At 39.9% G+C, this 26722-nt stretch overlaps 3 protein-coding genes across 3 annotated transcripts in view; 2 read left to right on the forward strand and 1 right to left on the reverse strand.

Moving 5' to 3' along the window:
- The window catches only part of stk32a (serine/threonine kinase 32A), a 66034-nt gene extending 49768 nt beyond the window's left edge, over positions 1-16266 (reverse strand). The window contains exons 1-4 of the mRNA XM_005942248.3: positions 15869-16266; positions 14401-14908; positions 9472-9527; positions 7469-7620 (exon numbers count right to left, since the gene is read on the reverse strand). Of these exons, the coding sequence (XP_005942310.1) occupies positions 7469-7620; positions 9472-9527; positions 14401-14452 (260 nt within the window). The 5' untranslated portion in view covers positions 14453-14908; positions 15869-16266. The remainder of the gene's footprint in view (positions 1-7468; positions 7621-9471; positions 9528-14400; positions 14909-15868) is intronic.
- Positions 16267-18495: 2229 nt separating this feature from the next.
- Positions 18496-21069, forward strand: zmp:0000001268 (CYTL1 domain-containing protein). The gene is made up of 4 exons (XM_005942249.2): positions 18496-18745; positions 18978-19022; positions 19255-19401; positions 20058-21069. Exons 1-4 carry the CDS (start codon positions 18593-18595, stop codon positions 20100-20102), a joined length of 390 nt encoding a protein of 129 aa, XP_005942311.1. The 5' UTR covers positions 18496-18592; the 3' UTR covers positions 20103-21069.
- Positions 21070-22838: 1769 nt separating this feature from the next.
- Positions 22839-26722, forward strand: part of stk10 (serine/threonine kinase 10) — a 38260-nt gene continuing 34376 nt past the window's right edge. The window contains exon 1 of the mRNA XM_042227170.1: positions 22839-23386. Within this exon, the coding sequence (XP_042083104.1) occupies positions 23228-23386 (159 nt within the window). The 5' untranslated portion in view covers positions 22839-23227. The remainder of the gene's footprint in view (positions 23387-26722) is intronic.

The following is a 26722-nucleotide window of genomic DNA, read 5'->3' on the forward strand; positions in this document are numbered from 1 at the left end:
TGCTAATCTTCTGTTGCGTCTAGCAATACAATGCACCATATTTCAAAGCTCAAATCATCTCAAACTGGATATTGAACATTACAATGAGTTCACTGTACTCATACGGCATCAGTCACCAGATCTCAACCCAGCAGAGAACCTTTGGGATGTGGTAGAGCAGGAGATTTGCATCATGGATGTGCAGCTAAAAATCTGCAGCAATGTTACCGGCACCTTCCAGAATCGAGGCCATGAAGAATTAAAGCAGGTAACAGAAGGACTAAGGTGTATCTAATAAAGCAGTGTGTGAGCATAATTTTTTTTTTTAAATGTTTCAAAATCAAACTGTGGATGGCGCTCTCACTTTACCTGCATTACAGGATTTAAATGTTCCTGTCATTTGTTAAAGGAAAAAAGAAATACAAGAGGTTTTTGAGGGATGGGTTCAGTTAGTTGGTAGATTATCAATGGTCAGTATAACCATGTATTGTAATAACACATACGTTAATATGAAAGTTCAATGTATTACTTGTTCAACTACTTGATGAGTTCACAACTTTGTGTTGGCTTCAGGGCAGCAAGGCCATCAAGTTAATCGATATCACTCTAGAGCCGTCCGTGAAACCAGTTTAATCGAGTAGAAAACCAACTCTCACGCTTGGCTGAGGTTTCCATGTTTTCCTGTCCCACTAGGATTTCCGTCAAAGAGACAAGGTGGTAAAAACTGAAAGGGCTTAGCCATAAATGGGGGGTGGGGATGGGGGGGTGGGGTGGAAATGGAGGAGTGACTGACTTGCCAAAGACTTCCACATAAAAGAGACAAACCATCGTACACTCACACAGACCTATCTGTTTTTATGGTTGTGGTTTTTGCGCTGCGATTAGAGTGCATTAAGTATTTTGTTTTTTAATGATAGTTGATAATAATCAACATTGATCTGGAGACGACTGACTTAGTATTAATACAGCTCTATAATTCAGCTATTTCAGCACTGTCTCTTCAAAAAAGAAAGAAAGAAACGGTGCTTGTGACTGTGCTCTCCCTCTCAGTCGCTCTCTGACCATGGGGAGCTGGTACTTGGAAGGCAGCTGAATATGAATGAAGTCTTTAGTGACCTGCTGCCACTGCTGTCAAAATGAATTAGAAATGGCACTGATTATGTTGTTTGCCACAGGTAGAGTCTGGGTCACAGAAGCTACCTGAGTTACCACTGACGCTGTCTCATATTAAAACTGTGCATTGCGCTGATCACTGTATGTAAACCAAAACAACCCTAGCAACTTAGAGAACCCCCCTTTCTAAATAACCTTGTTTTTAAAAGTGGTAGTCCAATCACAGCTGTAGTTGTTTTCTTTTCTGAACACATTTTTTGTTGTATCCTAGATTAATAGCAGCTAGACAGATAAAGTTTCACAAAACTTGTTAATAATGGATGACATAAACAACATAAAGGCATGAAGATGAAAAGCTGTACAAGAATGAAATGGAAAATAATCAGCCAGTAATGGGAGTCCCGTCTCCATTTGCCTTTGCACCTGCAGAAAGAACAGACATCCACACGCAAATAACGCTGTTGATGCTTCAACCACAGTTGTGGGCTGACAGAAGCCAAGAGTCATCAGGCTGCAGATTAGCGCCTGTGCATTACGTTGAAACTGTGAAAAACTTTTCATTCGCTTTCCTGGCATCGAGCCTGGTGTCTCTGTGGCGCGCTAGCTCTCTCTGTTTCCTCAGCTTGTCTTTTAACCGCTCCCACCTCCATAATATTCTTTCTTTCTGTGCCTAGCTCTACTGTGCCACACATGCATTTCAATGTGACCCTTTGGTGGCTTTCAGGCAGCCGGTCCGATGGGAGAGCATCCGCCATGGAGCTTTTAGAAGCAAAGACACCCCGGGCCATTTTAGTAATGGAAGAAACCACAGGGGCTCACAACCTAATGGTAACGTGTCCTTACAAAAAGACTCCCTTTTCCCTCTGTCAAAGGTAACAGTTATGACATGAAAGGCTACACAGTTAATGAAATAATACTGAATATGCTGCAGTTTCCAAAGGCCTTATATTTTCATCACAATATAAAGCGCCCTGAGATGACTTTGTGTTGAATCAGAGCCATATAAATAAAACTGAATTGAATTTCTATACGGTATTGAATGAAACTCCCATCTAGTACATACTTAAATAATAAAAGAAAAATAATATAGCCACTGCCTCACTTGTATTTCTAACACTAAATTTAATATTGAAGCACTTACGACAGACTTTTGGTCTTTGCAGTAATCCATCTTCCATACACCTTTTGTGAAGTTAATGAACTAAAACTCCCTCTAAACTGCTGAGTGATTTTTGCTCATTAACATTTATCTATTGAATGCCCGCAGCATAACAACCACACCAGTGAATCTCAGTGATAAAATGCCTAATCAGGACTTTGTTGTTCACCACAGAGTAATGCAATTATAGTGATCAGACATAAATACTATACAGATACACACACGCCTAATCTGACCACCACACCTTGTTTGAAATGGGCAGAGAGAGTCAACCGCTCAGACTGTGACATGCCGGATCGATGCCGACAGCCCTCCGACCTTCCTCCCACCCAATCTTCCAACACCTCCCCGTGACTGACAGCTTCCATCAGTCTGCGTCTAATGCTCCTTCAGCACATACAAAAAAAGAAGTGCATTGCTAAATTCTTGCCCTCAAATATATAAACTATTACACTTAAACAAGCAATAAGAAATACTACTTCAATAATTTAGCAAATGATAAAAATATTAATCAACTAACTTTTTTTGCATTTTTTTATCAGCAGGTTTTCCTACTTGTGTGCTTGAGTCTTCAGGAAATCAGCAACCGTGCTTGATTATCATATTTTCTGATTCAGGTCACCTTGACTGAAGACCAAATAATTGATGTGCTGACATGTTGCCTTCAAGCATTCAGCGATGGCTGCAGTGTTAAAAGTAAATTGAGGATTTCACACACAAATTTCGCAGATACACGAGGATACTGTTTGTACCTGACATTCAAGAAGGCCTCGTTACAGTAATCGTGATATTCGAGTCTGGAGCTGGGCTTTTCTTTAGTTGTGCCAATCTTCTAAAATGCATCCTGTTTCTAAGCAGACTGTAGTTCTGCAGAATACAATGTGTCTGGTTTGCGGAACCTTTTATATAAGGATTCTTAGATGAATAGTCCTCTTTTTTGCCTTTTTCTGTGTGTGTGTGGGAGGACATCGTGGCTTCTGAGAACAAAGATGCACATGAATGAGAAATGATGAATGATGCCTTTTTCTGCATAGAAATCTAGTGCATTAGTAAGATTACATAATGCAAAAGAGGGACTCCCTAAAGCAAATGAAGCTTTTACTTCACAATGTCTCAGACTTTTGCTAATGTACTTCTTTCTTTCTGCCTTTGACTGTTATACAACTATTTTTTTTATAATTGGCATGTTATATCATGAAGGTATTGGTTCCAGAATTTAGCAATGTCAATTAGAGGTCAAACTTTATATCAAGGTATTAAATTTGTAATAACATTTTATTGATGCAGGCAACTTACAGGTGTAAGTGTAAGTAAATGAAGAGCATTTTCCTTTCTTCTTTCCCATGAGCTTCTGTCACTGATGACACAGTTCGTAATTGAAACGAGGTGCCAGCAGGAGAAACAACAACATTATCTCCAGTGACACAGCCCAAGGCCTAGCCTGTTTCCCTGGAAATTTTAAGTAATTGTAACATCACCGACAAACACTTCAATATCTAAAGTACAGTAGCCTAACCTTGTAACTCTTCAGGAGTCTGCACGATATTGTCATTTAATAAAACTGAAAAATATTATCTATGCCTGGGATGTTACATTTTAGTTTGAGCTTTTTAACCAGCCTTGTTTTTCCACCACGTAACCACAGCAGTATTTTCCACCTACTGTTTGCCCTTTCTGTCATATGGAGTATAACTAGTGCTAGTATCTCCTCCTTCGTAGGCTGACTGTACTCATTAGTGTGTGTTCTTGCCTCAAGTGGTGAAACAAGTTTGTTGTTTGCACCTGTAGCTGGAACAATTTTCTTGCATATTTTGCAGCATAATGTGGTTTGCTGGAGGTTATTGAAGTAGCTCCCTTCTTAGCAACTAAACTGCCATCAGAGGCCGCTCTGGCTCTCAGACATGCCTGGGCTGGTCTCATTGTTGTGCGAATTAGCATTGCTATAGCAATGATACAGCGATATGACATTTTTATTAAATTTGTAAAAAATGATACCAGTATTATTGCGGGGATATTGGATCAGCCCTAGATGTCATTATGGAGACTTCTGAAGTACTAAAGTAAGCCCACAACAGTCAAAATTACTGCATGACTGACTTTCTATGCTTGAGGCTAGTGTTGCTCACAAACAAATCGAGTGCGCAACCAGTGCTCAACATTTCCAATACACTAAGCAACAAACAAGCTGTTTGAAAAAAGTTCTTCCTCTGTGTTATACCCTCGTCAACAAACAAATCGAATGCTAAATCCACAGTTAAACAGGCAGCAAGCCTAAAAGCTGAAACTTGCAGCCTCTCTGTGTTTCTCGCAGCATGACTGTACAGTATCCCTTCCCTTTTAGTCAAAGGATTGTAATGCCAACGAGTAGTTGACACCACAATGTATGACTTTCATGCCCAACTGGCTGCTTTACTGTTTGTGGTGCGATCAAAACCAATACTTTTTACATTTTAAATGCATAACATGGCATAAATAGCTTTGTTTTCACTCCTGTCTCTCAAATGCATTGCTGTTTGGCTGCCCAGTTTCCAGACATTCTGAGGCAATGCCCAGTCGCAAGTGCAGTGGCAGCAAGAGGAGCAAAAAGGAAGTATAGCAGGTGGTGAGGGAGTGAAATAGGAGAGGTGAGAGAAGACACATAAGAGGTGACTGAAAAGAGGAAGAGGAGAGGACAGCCAGGAGGCAGCTTTCTGCATCTAACTGGCTCAGTGCAGTTCATACGCTTGCAGGTAATCTCTCCCTCTCTCTGACCTTGAGCACTTACCTCAGGACAATCATAACTTATGCCAACTCAACATGAAAGAGAGAGAGAGAGAGGGAGGGAGAGAGGGAGAGAAAGAGAGTGGGCATAGCGCTGACCCAAGCACATCTCTAGAGGATATCACCCCCACCCTGAGGGGCTTACACTGCCAACAGCATTAACTTCCTTTTTTTTTTCTTCGTCCAACACAGCATGCAATCAAGCAAGAAAGCAAGCACTGGTATTGTTTGTCTGATGAGTCCGTACACTGCACAGACTGCACTGCACTCTGCCTGTGTCTTCTTTTCTTTTTCTGTTTTCATGTGTCCATCTATCCTCTCCTCCTCTCCTTTTTTGAAAAAATGTGCTTAAATGACTTGTTATTCATTCTCACCAAAGTAGGTTTTATTTCCATCATGTAGGTAATTAAAAATTAAGCATTAATTTTGTCAAACTAGCAATCAATTATATAAAAGTGACACAATGGATAAAGAGTAGAAAACAAAATACCTGATACCTCACAAGTGTTCAGAAGGACATACCTTAAAATCAAAAAAATATGTAAGAGGAAATGATAATAATAATAATCATCACTATCATTGTAACAGAACTGAACAAACAACTATCTTTCAATCTTTAAAAAACAGACTGTGTGTGTTGTTGCTGTTTTTCTTCGTCTTTGGAAAGACATCTTTCTGCCTCTCAGCTTGACAGAAGACCAGGGTGGCTTCCTTTCAAACGTTGCAGTGTGGGAGTGCTTATCAAGAATTAATGACGCCTTTCAGAAGAAAACTTAACAAGCTATACTTATCAGGCATCTTCAGTACGATTCTTGGTGCTCAATAAACTCTAAAGCTTTCAAATTATGACGAATGGCTGGTTAAAGGTACCTGATGAGTCATCCTAGATTAGCATTCCCAGTTTGAATGAGCTTGTACAGTTGTCGAGTAAAAGATTTCCTCAAACCGAGATGCGGTGAGGCAAGTGGGAAGCTGCCAAGAGAGGAGATACATTTGCTGTTCTACCGTGGTCAACAGCTTTCTGGATGAATCTGCAGGCTCACTCCAAGACTGTGTAAAAAGGGTTTGTTTTTGTTGTTTTGTTTAATTGATGACACTCTTTCATTGGGTCTGCGCATTTACTGATTTGATAGGATCCAGTCACCATATAAAATAAATGAGTGAGAAAGAATGCATTACTAAACCAACGACGGGGCATTTATAGCTGATGGCAATAACCAGTGTGAAAGAACACAAGCCTTTGAGATCAGCTGCTGAAATGGAAATCATTCATAATTTCACAGCAGCCTTTTGTGTACATATTTAATGAATTCAGCAGTATTCTGCTAAAGTCACTTAGTGCTAAATTCAATACACTCTGAGCTGGAATTTAAAAAAAACCCACACATTTCTGTCAGAGTCCCCAAAATCTCTGACAGAAATGACCCTGGGAAGATTGCTCATTCATTCATTCATTCGTGAATCTATCAGACACACATACAGAATGAAAGAAAGATCCAACCAAGCATCTAAATACAGTTGTTTACAGAAGTTTATATCCACTAATCATGGGCATGAATGTCATGGTAATTTGGGGTTTTTAATGATGCCTTTGAAATGTTCTTCTACCAGGGTGGAACGATTGTACAGCATGCATCTTTACCGACTTTAAGCAGGACAAATTGGATGCACGAGTTTGAAATCATTTCTCTTATCCACATTGGATCAAAAGTATGTATACAGGCACAAAATATATACACGCACCTCCACTCTTATTTGGTTAGATCGCCTTTAGAATGTTGCATCCTGACTAGATGTTTTGGTAGCCTTCAACGAGTGTCTGGCAGAACTCTGCCTGGATATTTGACCACTATTCTTTCAGCATTTAAACTGCTCAGGTTCCTGGCATGGACTCAGCTTTAAGTATAATTCCCAAATTTTCAACAGGGTTCAGGTCGGAGCTTTGGAAAAAGTCTGTAAGCTTAATATAAGAATGCTTTATCCACTTGTGTATTTGAGATCATTGTCCTGTTGAAACACCCATCTGCGCTCAGTCTTGGAATCGGCACTCATTTGGAAAAAGCTCCAGTTAAAATACCTTCCCAACTTGATTAAATATAAAATATAGATAAATCTTCACTGAGTTCCTTGGACATTGTCATTGTTCTGTGCATTGGTCAATCCAATGAGTGCTGTCAAACAAATCCTTTTTATGCTAGCAAAGAGCAACTACCAGTTGTAATCGGCCCTGACAAGTTAAAAGACACTGCAAAACCTTAAGCATCACGTAATAAAAGTAAAGTGTATCGATGTGACTTAGAGAAAATCCAAAATGAATTTAAACTTGTGCGCCCAATTCTTATTGTTCAAAGTCATTAAGGATGTATGCTGATGCATGCTTATTACAATGACATTGCCCATAATGAGTGCATGCAAACTTCTGACCACAACTGCACTTATTACAGCATGATGACTTACCAAAAGTTGACCAGGAAAGGATGTTCAAGGTTCTGCATGATCTGGAGTTCTTTGAGGACGTTCCTCACTTCGTTCCGCTCCACGCATTTTAACTTGTTCATGTACTTCATGGCATACATCTTCTTGGTATCTTTCTTCTGCACAATGCAGACCTTAAGTGACAAGATCACATGTGACAACATGGCGTAAGGTAAATTCCTGTTGATTATTAATTCATTATTTGTGATATGAATCAAAAAACAGCATTCTGTTTTTAAAAATACTCAGACTAACAAATTTACAGTATGACTTATGTTTCCATCATTCATCCATACTTATCTAAAAACTTTTTTTCCACCAACAAAGGAAGAGGTGGACCATTTGAAACACTTCTGCAATAACCAGAAACACAGTCTACCAAAAAAGGTTGGATGGAAAGTTGGGGAGGAAAAGATTTGTCTTTAAGCCAGTGATCAAGAATTTAATCCCCTCTTAAGATGTTTAACTTTTCACACCAGCATATTTAGCATTTTAGAGATGGGAAACATCAGGTTAGCACTCATTAGAATTGCTAGTGTGTGTCAGTGGGGAATGCAGTCAGTTTTCTCAAATAAATAGCATTAATTATATGATCCAGCACGAAGAAACAGCGGAATATAACAACCCATTACGATGTGAAAAGCTGCTGTTGTGTATCAAATGCATACAGACGATATATGAAGACTCAAACAGGGAAACACATGCATTTTTATTAACATGTAGAGTTGTAATAACACTACACTTTTTTGTTGTCATGTTTGTCTGAGCTACAAGCGTCAATAAGCCAGTGATTGCTGCTAAGAGAGTGATCTGCGGACCAGCTGGCACAGTTAATCAGCCAAACCCTGATCACATCACTCCTCCCATTGAACAGCTTGCCATCTACTGTGATTAGACTGCTTATCTGTCACTGGACACAGTGTCGATATTGTGCGGGTCTCTGTTGTGTGTGAAGGTTATTGCATGTGCATGGGAGTGCCTGCATCTCTATATGTGCTTACATGTACTGTAGGTGCTGATGTGAATTACTATGCGGCACTTGGCTTAACATGGTGCTGCTGTTAAAACTTTTATCACGTCTCGGAGTGTGGTTTTATTTACGACGACATGCTGTGCTCTGTGCAGAACTCAAACAAGTGGTTGATTTGCTGAAAGAAAAATGGGGACCATACTGAGAATTCATTATTAGTTTTATTATCAGTTTGTAAGCAAAACATCAAATTTTCCTCATTTCAGCCTCTACATTGTGCAGATTCTATCAGATGATCTGACGGTAAACTGGATGGACTATTGGTCAAAAAACATCCATCTACTTTGGCTTTAGGGAATTAAAATGGCCATTAATTTCACAGCGAATAATGTAGAAAATTAGCAAATTAATAAGCCATGACACTAATCAGTGGCTGCAGCTCTAGGATTACATGGAACTTAGGAACAACCTGAGAGGTTTGCCTGCATGCTGTCACAACAAACACAGACTTAGTTTTATATGTAATAACTTTTTTTTTTTTCATTTTGTGACTGATTTTTTACATTTCAATAATCCAACCATAAAATTGATAGTTTTATAGTTTCATTATATATTTGTTGTTGCAGTTTTCTCTCAAATTATTGGCTGGGCGACATCTTAAGCAACACCAGTCTTCTGGAAGTGTGCATTGTCAAGTTGAGTCAAGTCAAGTCAAGTGGCTTTATTGTCATTTCAACCATGTGCAGTGGTACAGTGCACAGTGAAGCGAGACGCTCCTCCAAGACCATGACGGTACATATAACAGACAATCAACACAGGACAACATAAAGTGCAAGTGTGCAAAAATTGCTAGAAAACAAAACAAAGACAGATAGTGCAACTCCAGAACAAGGTGTGTGTGTGTGTGTGTGTGTGTGTGTGTGTGTGTGTGTGTGTGTGTGTGTGTCTGTTTTACTGTTGTTTCCAGCTAATCTGGGTTTATATTCCATCTAATTTCTTATGAAAAGAAACTTACCTTTCCGAAGCTCCCTTTTCCTATTGCCCTTAAGATCTGGAAATGGTCGAAATTAACTGTTGGCATAAACAAGGAGAAAAAAAACAGTTTCTTAGAATCAACACAAAACTAAAACAGAAATTAAGACCTAAAATATTATGTATGTAACTGTAACAAGATGGTGTTATAGATTTGTGACAGGGGATTTCTTTAAATCACCCCAGTAATTCTTCAGCTAAGACACCTGAGTTAGACACCTGTGTTGTTTTTACTCATTCACTATCAAAGTGAGTCCGTGGCATGACATTGTATCCTCGGTTACAGAGCTGTGTTCATGAAAGTCATTGGATCACAACCTGTAAGGTTTATACCCTAAATTTACAGTATTGACAATTACCAAAATAACTTTTTTTTAATTTTTCTGTAAAGGTTAAGCCACAAGTATGCGAACACTCTTAAATTAAAATGTTATTTTTAATACTAAAATATATTTGTAGTTATCCAGAATTTTCCAAATTTGTTGTTTTATAAAAAAAAAATTCAAAGCTTGTTTTTGGCAGATTTCTAAAGCATTTCTGTTTTGTTGTTTTCATGATAGATGGGCTAGTAAACATGATAAGAACTGTGCTTGAGAAAGTTTCATGAATTTGCTCCTGGAGGACTAAAAGTGAACTACTTGCAAATAACTTAGGGGCAGATACAAACCTTTAGGAAGTGAAATTACAAGTGTGCATCCTTTAAAACTAGGTCACTGATGTATTATAAATGCAAAAACCTGCATGTGTCACACCAGTTACAGTAGGTTCACTGTGAGGTTTGCTTTAAGCTCATTTTAGAACAATGCACCAGTCATGCTGAAACAGATGGAGGTCTCCCGGGCAACCAGAAGTCGCAGGTTTCTAATGTGACAGAGAAATGAAATAACCTTCAGCCACAAAGATGTCTGATATGATGTCTGTTCCTAAACACCCATTTCAGACAACCTAAGCATTTCAGTAGCTCTGCTTCTTTGCTGCCAGCTTTTGCGTCCTTCCCTCGCTCCCTGTGTCTCACCCACACACAAAGACAGACGCAACCTGAACCGCAGCTTAACTCCATATCTCAGTATCCATTTATCAGCAACATTTATCGCCAATTGGAACCGGATGGGGATGTTTGTTTCTTGCTGTCATGACAACCAGGACAGAAGGTTTTCCCTCTCCGCTGTTTCCCCGAGGATGGAACAGCTGCTGCCCACTCTTTCCACTCATCTGTCTGTGCGCGAGCGTGGTCACACACTCACACACAAACAGAGGAAAGAGGCACGCACGTGAATTATCGGCTGCATTCACAATCATTATAAAAAACACGCTTGCTTTTTGACATATAGCGCTGACCTAAAACATTACCTGCCTCTTTTGCAGCAGTGTACCGTGCGCACACGCACTCACTCAGCCTGCAGTCACTAGATGTATTGGATGTGACAGTTAATGTTATGCTCTGTTAGTCACGTATATCTGGCACATCCTCGTCTCACACTATCGGCACTGGAGTGTTTACACAACCTATTCCATATGAGGTCTGCTTTGTGATGCACATGCATGCTTGTGGCAGCCGATATACTGATGCACTTGCATGAACTCATCATATAGAGCCACACTTTTAGTAAACATAGTCATTTTTTTCTGCTGAGCTTATGCTTTTTGTTTATTTTTTTATTTATTTTTTTATAAAGACAGCTGTGATCGTGGTTGGAAGCAGACAGACTACAGAGAGAGCAAGAGATTGAGCGATAGAGACAAAGGCAGACACAGAAAGAGAGGCTGTGAGAGCAAGGTGGAGACTCATAATTTACTAGCAGTGCTTTGAATGGTTTAATGTGATGGACACATGAGTAACAGAGCATATAATGATTCAAGTCTGCATATGAGTGGAATTGGCAAATTGACAGCGTTTCCATGACTTAAACTAGCTGAGGAAGTCATGTGACTGACTCTGGCACTCATCTGCTAGTCAATTTGAATCTGACTGACATGTGCTTATCAGTTTGGATTGAAATAATCACGCTTGGTCAGTTTGAGCCTCGCACAGTCTCTCACACTCTTAGCATGACTGGTACGTACTCTTTCTCACTCGGTCCGAGTGTGCCCAGGCTGGGAACATTTCAAATATCATCCTTTTCTAGAACAGTTGCTCTGACAACTGAAACAGAATCAGCTGGTCAGTCTGCTCTAATCTCACTAAAGTACGGGAAGGTGTAAACAGGACTCATCAATATACTATTGCACAAGGTAGCACGTGCACGTGTCATAAGGGACACATGAAGCACACCCATCATTCCCCAGGGGAGATAAACGTGTCTTGACAGAGTTCACCTTCATGCACACACCTCTGTGTAAATCACCTAATATGGGTTGAGTGTAAGCTAGAAAATATGCACTGACGCCAGCACAGAAAACAGATTATTCCACAGATAAATTGATTACAGGGTCGGATTTATCAATGAGCAAAAAATACATTTAAAAAATTTTTGTGTTTAGTTTATGTCTATTTTTTTCTACGTTTTCTTACTATTGCTTTAAATGCATTTGCGGTTGAGTGTGGAAAAAGAAAGGGGATGCACATGAAAATGGCACAAACTGAAATATATCTATATTTGCATAGCTGCGTATTTAGCTTAAGCGCGCAATCTCACATTCATTTGTGTCAGTTACTAATCTCCATAAATCTCTGCATGTGAGTATAAATAACCTGTAGATAAGTGGAAGGTTTCTGGTTTCCGTTTGCAGTCTGGGCTGCACTGACCAATCATGTTTGACCAGGCTTCAGCTGCATGAACTGAGAGCAAACAACAGATTGCATCTATTTAAGTGCACTTTTGAAACCATCAGCTGTTATCTAGCAACTATTTAGTTTTTTAATAGGTTTTTAAATGTAAATTAGCTGCATGTGCAAACAGTGGCAACAGACACAACAGGAAGCCTTGGGCCTGATATTTGTTGGCAGTGTTAGAAGCTCCAAACTACTGTTAGCTCCCTTAAGGCTAACAACAGAATAAACGAGAAATCATTTATCTCTTTATATACAGGTGTAATGTATAGAGAATCAACACATTATTTTTTTATCTGACACACAATGATAGTCTAAGATTTTGAAATATGACCATTTATAAATGTTCACTTTACAAACAAACTGGTTTGCGACTGGTATCACCTCACAGTGACCTTTGACGCTTCTGAAGCATGAAGCGATACTTCAATTTGCATCTTTATTGCTACTCAAAGCAGCGAGCACATTATTAACATGCGGACCACCAACAATTGTCAAAAGAAAAGATTAGAAGTGGAGATTCTTGGCAGGTTAGGAGGTTGAATAATATTGGAAGTCACGCTTGCCCTACCTTTAAGCCATGCAAAAAAACCAAAAAAAACCCAACCATTGTATGTGGAGCAGTCTCTCACTTTTCTGTCTCTCCAATAATCTTTCCTCGCCTTCTTTAGTATCCCCCTTGTTCCCCTAATTACACTGGGTTTCAGGTATCTTAGGTAATCTAGACAGTATAGAGCAATGAGGGGATACAAAAGTAAAGTAAAGGACACCTATCTCTTCCTGTCGCTCACGGGACTTTCATTAGTGACGGGATGACTTTTTTTCGAGGATGCAGGGCTATTAAAAAAAAATCTAAACAATGTTTCTCAACAATGTGTTTTATATTCACCCTCTCTCAGTGAAATCAATTCAGTTCAATTCTATTCAATTCAATTTAATTTATATAGCGCCAAATCACAACAAAAGTCGCCTCAAGGCGCTTCATAACCCACGCTTTATTTGTGAGAAAGAGAAGTGTCAAAGAAGGTACACTATGGCATTAACTCGAGAGTTCAGAGGAGCTCCGATATGAATGACATTTCCAGAATAGCACACGAGATGACTAAGCATCAGGGTTAACCATGAATAATTACTTGATCTTTGATAAAGGTTGCCTCGATTCAAAAAGAGAAAACAACAGATTTCATTAGAGAGTGTGGGCCAGAGTGAAAAATCTGACTCTGGTTGGTCGCATAATAGCTACGTTTCTAAAATTCTAATGATAATTAGGAGAGTAGAGTAGCATCCTGCCCTGGCTCAAACCTTTGGCTAAATGCAGCCTTAGTCTGCAACTTTATAAAAAGACACAAATGTATCACATCACCTGATATACTGGATATAGAGAAGAAGGTAAGAAAACCTGGAAAAACCACTCCACTTCTGACTAAATTACTGACTCATGTAACACAGACTTTTTTGAAGGCCTTGGGGTTCCGCCAGAGTGGAATTAATTTCCAAGACTGACTCAGATCAATAACATCACAGACTATTATCTACTCAGGACACAAAGAAAAAGAAAATTTATTCAAACCAGGAGCTTCCGAGTTAAAGTACTAGTCCTATCAAAGGCTCCCTTGACTGCAATCAGCCTGAAAAAGAAAAACAATTCCTAACCATGCAAGACTTGGGTGATCAACAATGATAGATGTAAAGAATAAAGAATTAAAGAAAAAAACAGATGAGTTTTGATGAATGTCTTTGGCATTCAGTAAACAGCTTTTGTTTTTCTCTCCTGTACGCCTAACTATAAGAATATTTGCAAAAAATATATACACTGTTGTGGTCATATTAAAGCTAAACAGTTGTATATCAAGAGGTATTCCTCTTTTTCCTTACTGATGAGGAGTGGCTGCAGACCTAATCAGCAGGTTACACTTCTAGGCATTAACTGTAAGTGCTCTTAATCTTGGAAAGAGGATGGAAACATCTTTGCACATCAAAAAAAGCTGAAGAAAAGACGGGTTAAGCCAATCACTCAGTGGTGGTGAATCCTGCTCCCATCCTTTGCTGTCTTTGGTTTCGTTTAGATGTTAATCTCAAAGTAAAGACACTAAAAGTAGAAAAGAAGTGAAACAAGAACTATTTTAAAGGTTTAATACTCACCCTCATCTGTGTCTTCTGTGACTGGAGCCTTGCTGGACTGGCCAAGCCCCATGGTTGCTTCTCTTGTGGATTTTTCCTGTTGTGCTCAACTCAACTCAGCACCGAACAGCTCTCCCTCTGAGACTCACTCATAGCCTGGTCAACAACTGGCCCCAAACACACACACATACACACAGACAGCCTCACGTGCTCGATTGCGTTTTGCTGACTTGAATAGGTCCCGTCTTCCTCTTAACTGCCCACCTCGACACAACCACACATCACTGGATCCATACACGCGCCCACAGAGAGTGAAGGACTTGGGGAAAACACTAAAGGCACTGAAGTGCTGACACGCACACATAAACACACAGACACACACACACAGGCAGCACAACTACAGCGTACGTTCCCTGTCTGTCTTCGCTGCTGTTCAGGCGACTGCAGGCAGACGGACAGCTCGTCCAAGCCAGGAGGCGGGTGGGTGATGTGCCTCTGCCTCTGACCCTCTGATGACTGAGAGTCTAACCTGTGCAGGAAGGCAGGCAAACATGACACCACCATCGGAGTGAGAGAAGGCGGGACAGAGAGGAAGAGGGGGAAGAGGCAGCAGACTTTAAAGATACCAATAAACAAACTTTAATAGCAGCAGTACATAAACAACTCACTGAGGCTTGATTAGGAAATTTACTTAGTTAGTGAAAGAGGTAAAAAAAAATAACTGCTATTTGCATTTCTTACATATCCAGATCTCTTTTCCACTTCCTACCCCTTCTTTCCTTCCTCCTTTACTTTTCCCATCATTTATCAATAATTGAATTTATATATTTTAATCATAAGCACATCCCACAGAACAGTGCAAGTGTGATGAATGGTAAGGTTTTTTTCCATTAAGAGCAAAAAAGCTGCAGGCTTGATTTAGGGTGGTGTTATGTACTGTGAATGGAATCCATTCAGATGCCTTTTTAGGACAGGAGATTTCAAAAGTTTCTCTCTCTATTTTTTTTCCACAAAGAAAAGAAAAGAAAAATTCAGTTTTTACAGAACAGTTATGCACAATGCAATTATGAGTTGCAAAGAAGTGACTTGAAGTGATTAAATGGCATGATAATTTCCTAACACATCGTATCATATTTCAGTGGTTTTCCATTAAATCCTTTAATGTCACGCTTTAGTGCCTGTCAGTATCTTCAGGAAGAACGAGGGTCTAAAATGTGATATGTAGGTAAACTGCCTGCATGCAGTCCTTTGGGGAAGCCCGTTAATGAATGTCATCCTGAGACTGCGTGATAAGGTCACCACCGCGAAGGTGAATGTCCCTCTTGGGTAAATATGAAATATTCAAAAAAGTAGTGCGGGAAGCCGCAGTGCTGAGCACCCCGCAGAGGACATTGTGCCGGGAGCCCTTATCTGATCAAATAGGAAAGCATGCGCTGAATATAAAGTATCCCCACGCTTCCATGCAGGACAGCCGTGGGCACCTACCTACCTTAGTTGAGCATAGGACCATTTCTAGTCCGCTTTGCTGCAGAGAGGTGAAGAGCAACAGTGCTGCTCAAAGCATCACTTGTAGTCCCGTGTTCGGACGACGACGCACCGGGACATCTGCCACGGGAAACAAATGGTACCACACGGGAAGACGTGACTTGCGGGATGTGCCGACAATGCGAAATCCTGCGCTGTGCTTCTGGAGGACAACAGGACAGACGACAGAGCCGACGAAACACAGATATTTTGGCGGCGGGGGGGGGGGGTTGCTGCTACTGGGCTGCTTACACTGATGAGCGGCTGACCTCCTGTTCAAGAGCTGGCCACCCGCGTGCGCCTTGAGAGAGGCACGTTTCGTGGGCTGCTGTAGCGGGGGCTGAGGTTTCCCTCTGTTTTTTTCCACGAATGTTTACTCATTAATACTTCTCTAGTGAATTTCCACATTAAGAAAAATCTGGTTTCCTATTCAGCCCCCCCAGCTATTAAAAATCACCCAATGCTGATCTTCTCTTACTGTATAGACCATCACTTTGAAATTGCCTCATATTGCTCATTTCCCTATAGTTGCCACCATGGAGTCAGTGTTCATACTGTGTTGACAAGAAGTTGTAACCACTTCTTGGCACCAGAACTGTTTCCACCAGGTGCCCCAGGTGAAAGTCTCTTTATAGTCCAGCTGAGCCTGCTGCACCATAATAGCTTTTAAAATTATATGGAAATAGTAATTAGCGTCCATAATTCTCCATGTATAATGTCCCTCTAGTGTTCTATTCTGAGTCTGTGCAGATCTTAGTGTACTTTATTGTATTGTTTCATGCCAGCTATCAATACAGAGTTCATATTCTTGAATAGTCAAAAGCGTTATAAGTTTTCATATTGCCTACCTGTGAGAACAGACACATAGGTAGTGACAGTCTTTCCACATTTTATAATATATAGTTATGCAGAGACCTACATCTTTACCTATACATGATGATGTAGATGATAAATATGTGAAGTATGTTGCTTACTGCAATGCAGTTGGATTTCCTTTTGGCCATAGTTCTTTAGTACAGCCACTGATTATATATTAACATTTGCAGCCATTAACTACTAACTGTAAAACACATCCATCCATAGTCAGGACTGCACTATTTCCTGCCTCCCCCTGCTAATTGAGCAAGCCAAGGTCGAGAGGAGAATGGCTGAGTAGTGGGACTGGGGCATGCAAGACATGCTTACATTGCACTTCCTCTTTATGCCCGTCATGCTAAGACGCTCAGAGTTGGTCATCCATCTTACTGACAAGATCGCCCCACGCTATGAAGTGGGAGCAGATATCATTCAAAACCAGGCCAGTCCCTTATTGGGCATTTGACAGCATTGGGAAGTTTACATGTTTTTTAGATGTGATGAATAACGGCAGGCTCAGATCACACAGGGGCAGAGATGAAGTCAAGCTACATAACATGCCTGAGGTCATAAAATGCGTCCCTGTTTTCCCAGTTTTGTAAGTGAAAATGGGAGATTTTTATTTGGAAAAGGGAAGCTGTCATTGTTATGCCCATTTATACTGGATACAGATTTGAATAGAGGAGTGGTGATTTATTTTATTTTTTTGCAGAACTTTTATGCAGAAACTATAGAGCCTACAAGTCTGTGAAATTAGCCCCATCTAATGGATAAAAATGAGATTGTTGCCTAACAGCAGTCAAACTTTATACAGCAAGGGTAGTTGGCAAGGCTAGGCTAAGTAACTGTTATATGCCAGCTTTAAAAAAAGTGTACAACTCATCTGCTTTATATTTTGAAAATTGATAGTTGTTGCAGTGAAGCTATTTGGTATGACCACACATGACATTAACAACCTCTTGTTCCCATATTCATAAACAGATGCTTTTTTTCTAAATTAACCAGTAATATATAGTGATTTTTTTTAAGTCCATCACTAGCTCTTACATTAGCTTGTTAAAGAAGAGTTTGTTCTGTTTCTTCTTTACTTATTCATTTGTTTATTTGGTATTTTAGTTTAGTTCTGATGAGGCAATTAGTAAAAATCATTGTGAAGCTGATGCTCCAGCCATTAATGGAAAACTAATTCAATGCCTTCATTGGGATATTCAACATCTAAACTATCTGGACTCCTCTCCTCCTGCATAGAAGATATTAAAAACATATATATAGACTAAGACATGCGCCAATTTAATGCGAAAAGTACTCTATGCTGAGTTGGAAAATTCATAGTGTGCAGTTAGCTTCACAGTTTGTATGTATTATACAAATAAAAATTGTTGACATAAAAAAGTGTATGAAAATGTATCACCTGTGGTGGAGAGAACACTTACCAAATGCTACACATAATCGGAATCTGTAGTTCATTTCCCAACAGTTATCACTGTCAGTGAAAAAAAAACACTGTTTCTAAAGATTCATATATAACAATAAAAAAAAATATTTTCTAGCTACTGAGCAGTAATGCAGATACAACTTCAAAGTTGTATCTTTTACTTTATTTTAAATTTGTATCCATTAGAAGAGGAGAATCGATGCTGAACTCAAATGCACACAATGCATGCAAATCTGCATTATTGCATCACAAAGGATCTTCCCCTGTCATTCCTTCACAGTTATTTTGGAGTAAACAAAGGGTGTGTTAAAATCCATCCAGATGCATACGTGGCTCCATGTGAGCGTTGGTCACACAACCAAACCAAAGCTCTGCTGGTACACTAGGTGTCAGTGAGTCATGGCGATCTTTAAACACGTGTTGTTTATCTCATCTTTGATGCCGCTGATATTGAGCTACCCTTTCTACCCTCCAACATGCTATACTAAGGTGCTGAGCATGGCCCGGGACCTCACCCAGTGGGCAGCAGATTTGAAAAGGGACCCAGAGACTGTAAGTCAGCTTGGTAATTTTTTATTTTACTTTACACTTAAGTGGTATTTTATAACTATTCTAACTGTTTAAAAACTTGTAAATAATAAAGATTCTGTACTTTACATAAATAATTGTATATTATTTCAGCTGGCTTTAGTGACACAAGAAACATGATTTCAAAGAAATCATGGAAAGTCGGGAAAGGTTGCAAAATCTGTGAGACTTGATAGCTGTCATTCTTTTCATCCAGAGTTACTGCATGGCACGCATGCCAAATCTCTACATTGATGTTCATGTAAGTATGTCTTTATTATTAAAAAAGAATAATAAAATGGCATGATTTTTGCCATATAACATTCCGAAAAGAAAATGTTTTCTGCACTCTCCGTTCTGTCGATGATCTACACACATTGTTTTGAGTAATCTGGCCGTCCCTGCATTTTTGACGCTCACTTATGTGGTATTTTGACTCCAAACTTTAGCTGCAGTAAATCATGCGCAGGGACACTAATTGTTACTCATGACAGAATGGTTGTGTGATGTACAAAATGAGCACCTACCTCCAAATGGTGGAGGGCCTGCGACAGCGCCGCTGTGCTTACACCAGAGACGTAAGGAAGCTGGGTGTCACTATGCGACAGCTCTTCATCATCATGTCAGAGAGATGCCACGGGGTAAGACAAGACAAGCTGTCTAAATAAGTGTAAACTGTGCCATACTCAATCATATATCAGATATTAACATCCCATCTTGTGGGACTTAAGTGTGGTGTAGTGCATTTTTGCCTGGAAACTCTAAAAACGTCATAAAGTAAATTACAATTCATAGTTAAGATCAAACGTATAGCTCTGATTAAACCAGATTTTTATTGAATATGTAGTCACTGAGCTGCGTTTTAACTCACCCATGCACCTGATATAGTTTCATAAACTGAAAACAGGCTAACAGTGATGAGATGCATTCAAACTAACTGCTGTTTACTGGGTCACTCACTTGGTGATTTCGCAGGATTAAGCAGGGTTTATGATGCAGATTATGAATAACCTTCTGTGCTCTGTGAGCATTTGATCCCACTCACCTGATCTGTGATGTCAGACCCATCTGGGTCTGCTATTGGTGTCCTGACATGACTGATCTGCCCGTCTAGCCGAGGCCACAATGCCTCAGAGAAGGGTCAGAGTAAATTCACTTACATTAGAGAGAAAGGTAACCTTCTGCTGTGGCTTACATAAAGCATATACAAACATTATTTATCAAGTGAAAAACAAGTCACTGCTAAAATGTTCACACCTCCCTCACCGGTGTCCCATGGTGTGTTTTGTTTTCATAGGACTTGGTGTTCACAGCCTTTGACTGCTCTGCCCTGGAGCGCTGACATCCTGGATGCTGAAATATTTCAAGCTGCTCACCGAGAACGTTGATAGACAGCGAGAGTCTCAGTGGACATTCTTTATTTCTTCAAGTAATGACAGAAAAAAAAACAAACCTGGAAGACATGAGTATGAGATCACCTCAGTAAACCATATTGTGATTCTGATGTTATAAGCATGCATTCTCTTTGTAATGACATTTATTACCAACTAGATGATAAAGCAAAAATATTTTACAGAATAAGATGCATTATTTTTTTTAATATTACACAGGCTTCTTATAGAATGAATAGAGTCACATGTTTGGTTGATAGACAGTTGTTTGAATAAGTATGCAAAAACTTTTAATGCTGACTAATGAGTTAAACCCCTATGGAAGCAAATTAAAACTGAGCCTTCTGAGTACCTTTGATCTGCCAAATGTGATAAAAGACAGCATTCATTATATTTCTTGCAGGGGTTTTTTCACACACAGGGTGCCAGATAAGCATATTGCATAGTGCATAGTGGAGGTCATACTGACTGTATTAGGGCAGCGCTTAAGTAACAGTAACAGACAAGTAAAAGATCTGTCAGCCAAGACACTTCTATCTTTGCTTTTGTCGTCTTTAAAAACATCTGTAATAGCCACAAACAAGCTACTAAATTGACGCTGAGGTGTGACTGTTCTGCTTTTATATGTTCCCAATGTGTAAAATGGACTTTGCAGCACAATATAAGGTTTGGTATTAAAAGTAAGCTCCAGCATGATCCAGCAGTAAGCTTTATTGCATCTTACGATGGAAATATCACAGTAATTCTTTTGTGCCTTACATGTTTTAAATACAGTCAACACTGGAACACATGACACGCAACAGTAAGGATTGTGAGCTATCTGCAACCGTCATTTTCATTTGCCATAGCAGGAAAATATCATTTGTGCCCCAGTAAGACAGTGCACCGGTCTTTTTCACTTCATAAGTCATTACATTTTTGAAACAAACATCCCTCTGTTTTATCTACTGTGTGAAACAAGCTGATTTATTCAGAACTGGTGATTTAGTTCTTATACTTTTAAGTATAAGACACATTTTCTTGTAATATACAAGCTGGTATTCTAGGACATTCAGAGGGTTGGTGTGACAGAAGAGGATGGGACAGGGCGAGATAGAGGCAGATGATCTGCTGTGGCAACCCCTAAAGGGAGCCACTGAAAGAAGAAGATGCAAGCTGGCTTCCTAAGAATAGAAGTTAAAGTTGAGTTGTCCAAAAATGTATTCTCCTTATGTCTCTAGCCATGCAAATAAAAAAGAAGATGACTAGGTTTCAAGAGAGGTTTAATTTTTCAACATGATTCCAAACGCACTGCCATTGCAGTAAAAGCATGCATGGATGGAAAAACACACAATGGTAGGCACAACATCAGTCATGGATTGGTCTCCCCAAAGCCCAAGCCTGAACATTATTGAAGCTGTGTGGGACAGAGAACAGAGCAGAAGAGAGCCAATATCCAAGGAAGAGCTTTGAATGTCCTGCGAGAAGCATGGAGAACTAATCCTGAAGACCATTTAAAGAAATTAGTAGAAAGTCTGGTTAAGAGAGTTCATGAATAAAATACTGACTTTTAAGCTTGTTAGAATTATACACACTCTGTTTTTGCCTTAAATATTGCATTTCCATGTATGTTTACACTTTTTTATATATATTACTTGTTTTATTTCTCACCGATATTTCAACACTCAAAGAAATTTTACAATACTCATACAATAATCTTTAAAACAATCTTACTAAGTTGTCATGGAAGGTCATTTTCAGAAACATAGATAACCTCCCTGATATTCTGTTTGATGTGGACGGCTGGCTGTGTGTCAGATTGCCACCTCCAAGTCCACCTCTTCTCTTTTTATCAGTGCCACCGTCTCCAAGCTTACATTATAACAGTTCACACTACCATGTTGTAAACATTCTCTTTCACACGATAGTGCGAAGTCATGGAAAATGTGTCATGTGATAAGATCTTCAGAGAAAATGAGCTAATGGCAGTGAATTAGAGGTTGAAATAATAATAAATTACATTATTTTTCTTTTGGGAAAGGGCCCCACGGACACCACTTATATAATTACTTATTTATACAAATATCAGGATTGACGACAAGTCTCCTTGATAATATGTCCATCATTTTCTTCATTTGCACATCTCCTGACGTCAAATACCCCACATACTACGCAGAAAAACAATGACTTTTCCACTAGAGGGCGGTGTGGCCTTGCTTTTTCAGTTGAGTGAAGTTTAACCAGCATGCAGCTTAAAAGGAAATACAAACGAAAGTAAGAAGAAACCAGTGCATTTTCTTTTTAATATTGATTAATGAGCTTTAAAAACTGTAAACGAGCTGTAATAAAAAATCACCCAAATTTGTTTTCTTTTTTGCCCTTTAATGATATATTTTTAAAAAGCAAACAGAACACCTAAACAGGAGAACGAGACGACAAAATCTGTATATAATGGAGTCCTAACTTCATGCATGCAGTCTAAATGTTCTTACAGGGGTTATACTTTGGTATACAGCACAGCTGTTGAAGTTGAAGGAGACGCCGCCGCTGTCAGAGAGCACGCCGAGCATCAACCCGGACATGAAGTCCTGTTTTACCGCCTCGACGCTGTATATCAACCGACTCGTTCTACCCAAGGAACTACATTTCCTACATTTCCATGTCGACAGCGCGAGCGCTGTTCAGAAACGAGGTGGGGCTATTTTGAATCAACAAGTTGCCCAGCCAGACAGGCGAGCAGCAATTCCATCGTGTCTTCGTAGCAGCAGGTGGTCACCGCGCGCCCAGCACTTAACCACAGCCTGTTAATTGGATTACGCCAAGTTTCCACGTCAGAGCCCCACAGAGCCCACGGGGTGAAATGGACGGAATAGATTAACTTTTTCTTCTTTTTTTGTGAACCAGCCCAGTTCTCTTTTTCTTCTCTCAAGGACGCTGAAAGTGACGCTGTAAATTGGTAGATAAAACTTTCTTTTTAGCGGACTGCACGTTTCTGCGTGCCTAGTGCTCGCGTGCTCAAGACTGTTGACAGGTTTTTATTTTTTATTTTTAAATATATTTTTTTCTTTTTAAAGTTGAAGTTAGTACATTGTTAATAATGGCGTTCGGTAGATTCAGTAAACTATTTCGTCTACCCACCATGGATATGAAAAAGAAAGCCAAACAGTACGAGCACGTCAATCGGGACGTCAATCCCAACGACATTTGGGAAATTATTGGCGAGCTGGGCGACGGTGCTTTTGGAAAGGTCTACAAGGTAAGTGTGTTCTCAAAAGACACGAGGCACCTGTTGTCTGACAATGCTGTAGAACCCCAAGAACCCCATTTGTCCTCAAATGAAGTAGTCCTCTCGAAATGTTGATAAGTTGCCTGTTTGTGCTTATGAAAACTTCCTTGAATATCAAAAAATTACTTAAGTTTACTCTTACAAAATGTAGTAAACGTCCTTATATATACTTTATACCAGTTTCATTTCAAATGGGTGTTTCTGTGTATTTTTCCCCCACCTGTCACACACTTTAAAGCCTTGCATCCTTTGGGTGTGGACTAGTTCCATTCACCTGTGGGTGCTGAACCATCCCAGCATTGCTGTAATATGACAGATATCTGAACTATGTTGCTGGTCAAGAGTTCTTATGTTAAACAGACCCATGCAGTCATTACATTAACTTTGGCTGTCGTGTGAAAGTTTTGCTAAATATTTAGAATCAGCATGGGTGACTACTACTTCTGTGTGGCTCCTCGATGCACCTCTCTTCTTTTCTCTCTTTGGTCTGACCTCTCAGAACTTGTGTGAATGCAGTTGAAATTATGTATGCCATGTGGAGGATTTAGAAAAATGCCATGATGTGACTCCACTGTTGAGTCAGCCTGCAGGGACAGTGAAAGCACCTTAGCACCACCAGCAGCAGCACCACCACCATCAGCACTTTGACTCAGTGGAGATATTTAATCTGGCTCTGTAAGACATTCACTGCCCTCTGCAACGCGGGGCACAGGCCTTCTGTGTCTACACAGCCCAGTGGAGCACAGTGAAGGTCTTTGACACATCAGGGGCCTCAGTGGAAGAAGTGATGCTTTAAACAGAATTCTGCACTGAACAGAGAGCACAGTCTTTTCAGAGGACCCCACCTTGTTTAGACTTTTCTTTTTTTTGTTTTTACTGGAAAGTTTACATACATTTGGGGAAATGGGTGTGAAGAGCACCATAATGCTCACTATTCCAGCAAAGCTATTGCCACGGATGCAATTTAATGAAAAGAAAATAGTAACATGGCGATCAAGTTATAGCTAGAAGTGAAGTTGCATAATTTATCTTAACAGTGAAGCATACTATGAATTCGCACAGTGCTTTGAGTTTTCTTCCTGAGATGCTAAGGCAGGGACCTGGTACAAGGTTCTTTAAATCTGAAGAAACCTTTAATAAGCTGCTGTTTATTACTCAGGTTTTAAGGATTACTCAGGTTTCTAAGTGCAGAAGTACACACAGTCCACTTCAGCTCCAAAGTGTTTAAAGCTAAAGCCAAATGAAAGTGGCTGGTACATCTAGTGTGATTAAGTGCTACTTAGACAACTGGCAAGCTTACAACATGTAATGTCCCTTCCACACTATATTTGCCTGGATTCCTGTTTCTCCTCCTTCAGTTGGTTGGAGGAGGACAGCTCCACACCTGCAGCTGTCAGATGGAGTGGAGGGAGGCAGAGCAAGAGCAGACGATGGCCAAGAGAGGAAACTGTGGGACTGCATCAGGAGACGGCTTCCTCTCGCAGCTCCCAAACCTCAGAATAATTGGCCCATCTGTGGGAGGGAAAGGCCTTGTGTGGTGAATTGTACATGCTTTCAGATGTTAGAAGTATTTGATAGAGCAGGCGTGAGGGAAGGAGGCTCTGTGTCCTGTCACTTGTGAGATCATCTACTTGTCAAACTGTTTGGGGGAGGGCAGGAGTCACAAAAAAGATGGCTGTTGATGTGCAATGGGCAGCAGGAGAAGAAAGTATAAATTTCATGTGTCGGACACTGCTGCTTGTAGAGCTTTTTTTTTTTTTTTTGTTTCGGTCTTTGAGATTGAGGACAGATTTGTGTAATTGTGCAGTTTTGCTAGAGAGTACCGAGTGCTCCACACAGGCTGATTCTCCAAAGGTTAATGTCACCAGCAGGAGAATAACAACTCCCAGGCTTAAGGGTAGTGCTAAGGACAAATCAATCTATGTGTGTGCGTGGCTGTAACCCAGGAACAGTGTGAAAGAAGGATCTCATAAAATGCAATATACTCCCCCAGTTATCGAATATATTCTTCCCTGTAGGTGAAACTGTACTTTTCCATTATTGAAAGGCTGCTAGGAAAAAAAAATATGACTGTCTATAAAACTTAAGCCTGTGTTTCTAACTTTTTTATTGCTGGAGATTGAGGGTCAAAATATTGTGCAAATATCTGTCATCCAAGTGCTATAAGTACAAGCGTGCACTTGTGTTGGCTGATACTTTGATGCATAAATTACCTAAATGCAGAATATTCATTTTGTTAATGAGTCTGAGTATCACAGGACGCTACAGATACAAACATGTACTCAAACATGCTGTTGTTTACACCTTCTGGTGCTCTGTTAATGAGGTTAAAGTATCACTGTCCAGCAGCAGTTAAATGGGATTATAGAGCAGCTAAATGGAAAGCCGATGTTTCTAACACTGCATTTATCACTCGAGGGCCAAACATATCTTTAACCTTAGAGCACATTTTACTTGTCAGTAAGTTAGTTTTGACCACAAAAAAAAAAATCTGTGTGCAATCAGTGCTACGTTTAGATTCAAATTGCAGTTAAATTTTATTAGCACTAGTTAAATGCTAAATTGGATTTTGATGCTTGTTATCAGTCTTTTACTTGCTGGTTTGTTTCGCAATGTAATGCACACACCCACAAACACCCACAACACTGTGACACTTCTGTCTCCCTGTAGGCTTTTTTTTTTTTTTTTTTAAACCATCACTGGCTAATCAAGTCTCATATTCCACTTCCTGCAGATTCAGTGTGTCATAGGATGATGTCTTTGCTCTGTCTCTCTGTGCGTGTTTGCACTTGTTGGAAGGAGTCTTGCGCTTGTGTATGAAGGTGTTGTGGCTGCAAGTGAGGCATGAAACAATTGAGTTGTATAGCCCTTCTCACTAATTAATGAGCCACGTGCCACTGAGCACACTAGCCTGCTGCTGCTAGTGAAATGTTTCCATAGACACACACAGGCTTTAAGGTTACGCGCTGTCAAATTCCCTTTGTGGGATGAAAAGCGCAGTGAATCTTGTCCCTGTTGGTCTGACAGTGTGTTCAGCCTGGATGTTGTGTAGTAGAAAGTGTGTAGGTGGCCTCAACTATGGCAAAAACGAAACAAGTATGGTAGTCGGCCAAGTGTTTAGGCCACAGTACTTAATGTAACGGATCTGATCATCTTTGAAACTTTTAAAAAACTCTATTTATGCACATTAGGTTGGAGAAATGTGGTCATACACTGGGCCAAAATGTTGTGGGAAATCCTGGACTGGTTAAAGGCATAAAACAAGACATTTCTCTTCTATGTAGTGTTTTTGTAAGACTTGCAGAA

Source organism: Haplochromis burtoni, unplaced genomic scaffold, assembly GCF_018398535.1.
Source record: "Haplochromis burtoni strain Fernald_Lab_line unplaced genomic scaffold, NCSU_Asbu1 Contig_247, whole genome shotgun sequence".
Taxonomy (NCBI): domain Eukaryota; kingdom Metazoa; phylum Chordata; class Actinopteri; order Cichliformes; family Cichlidae; genus Haplochromis; species Haplochromis burtoni.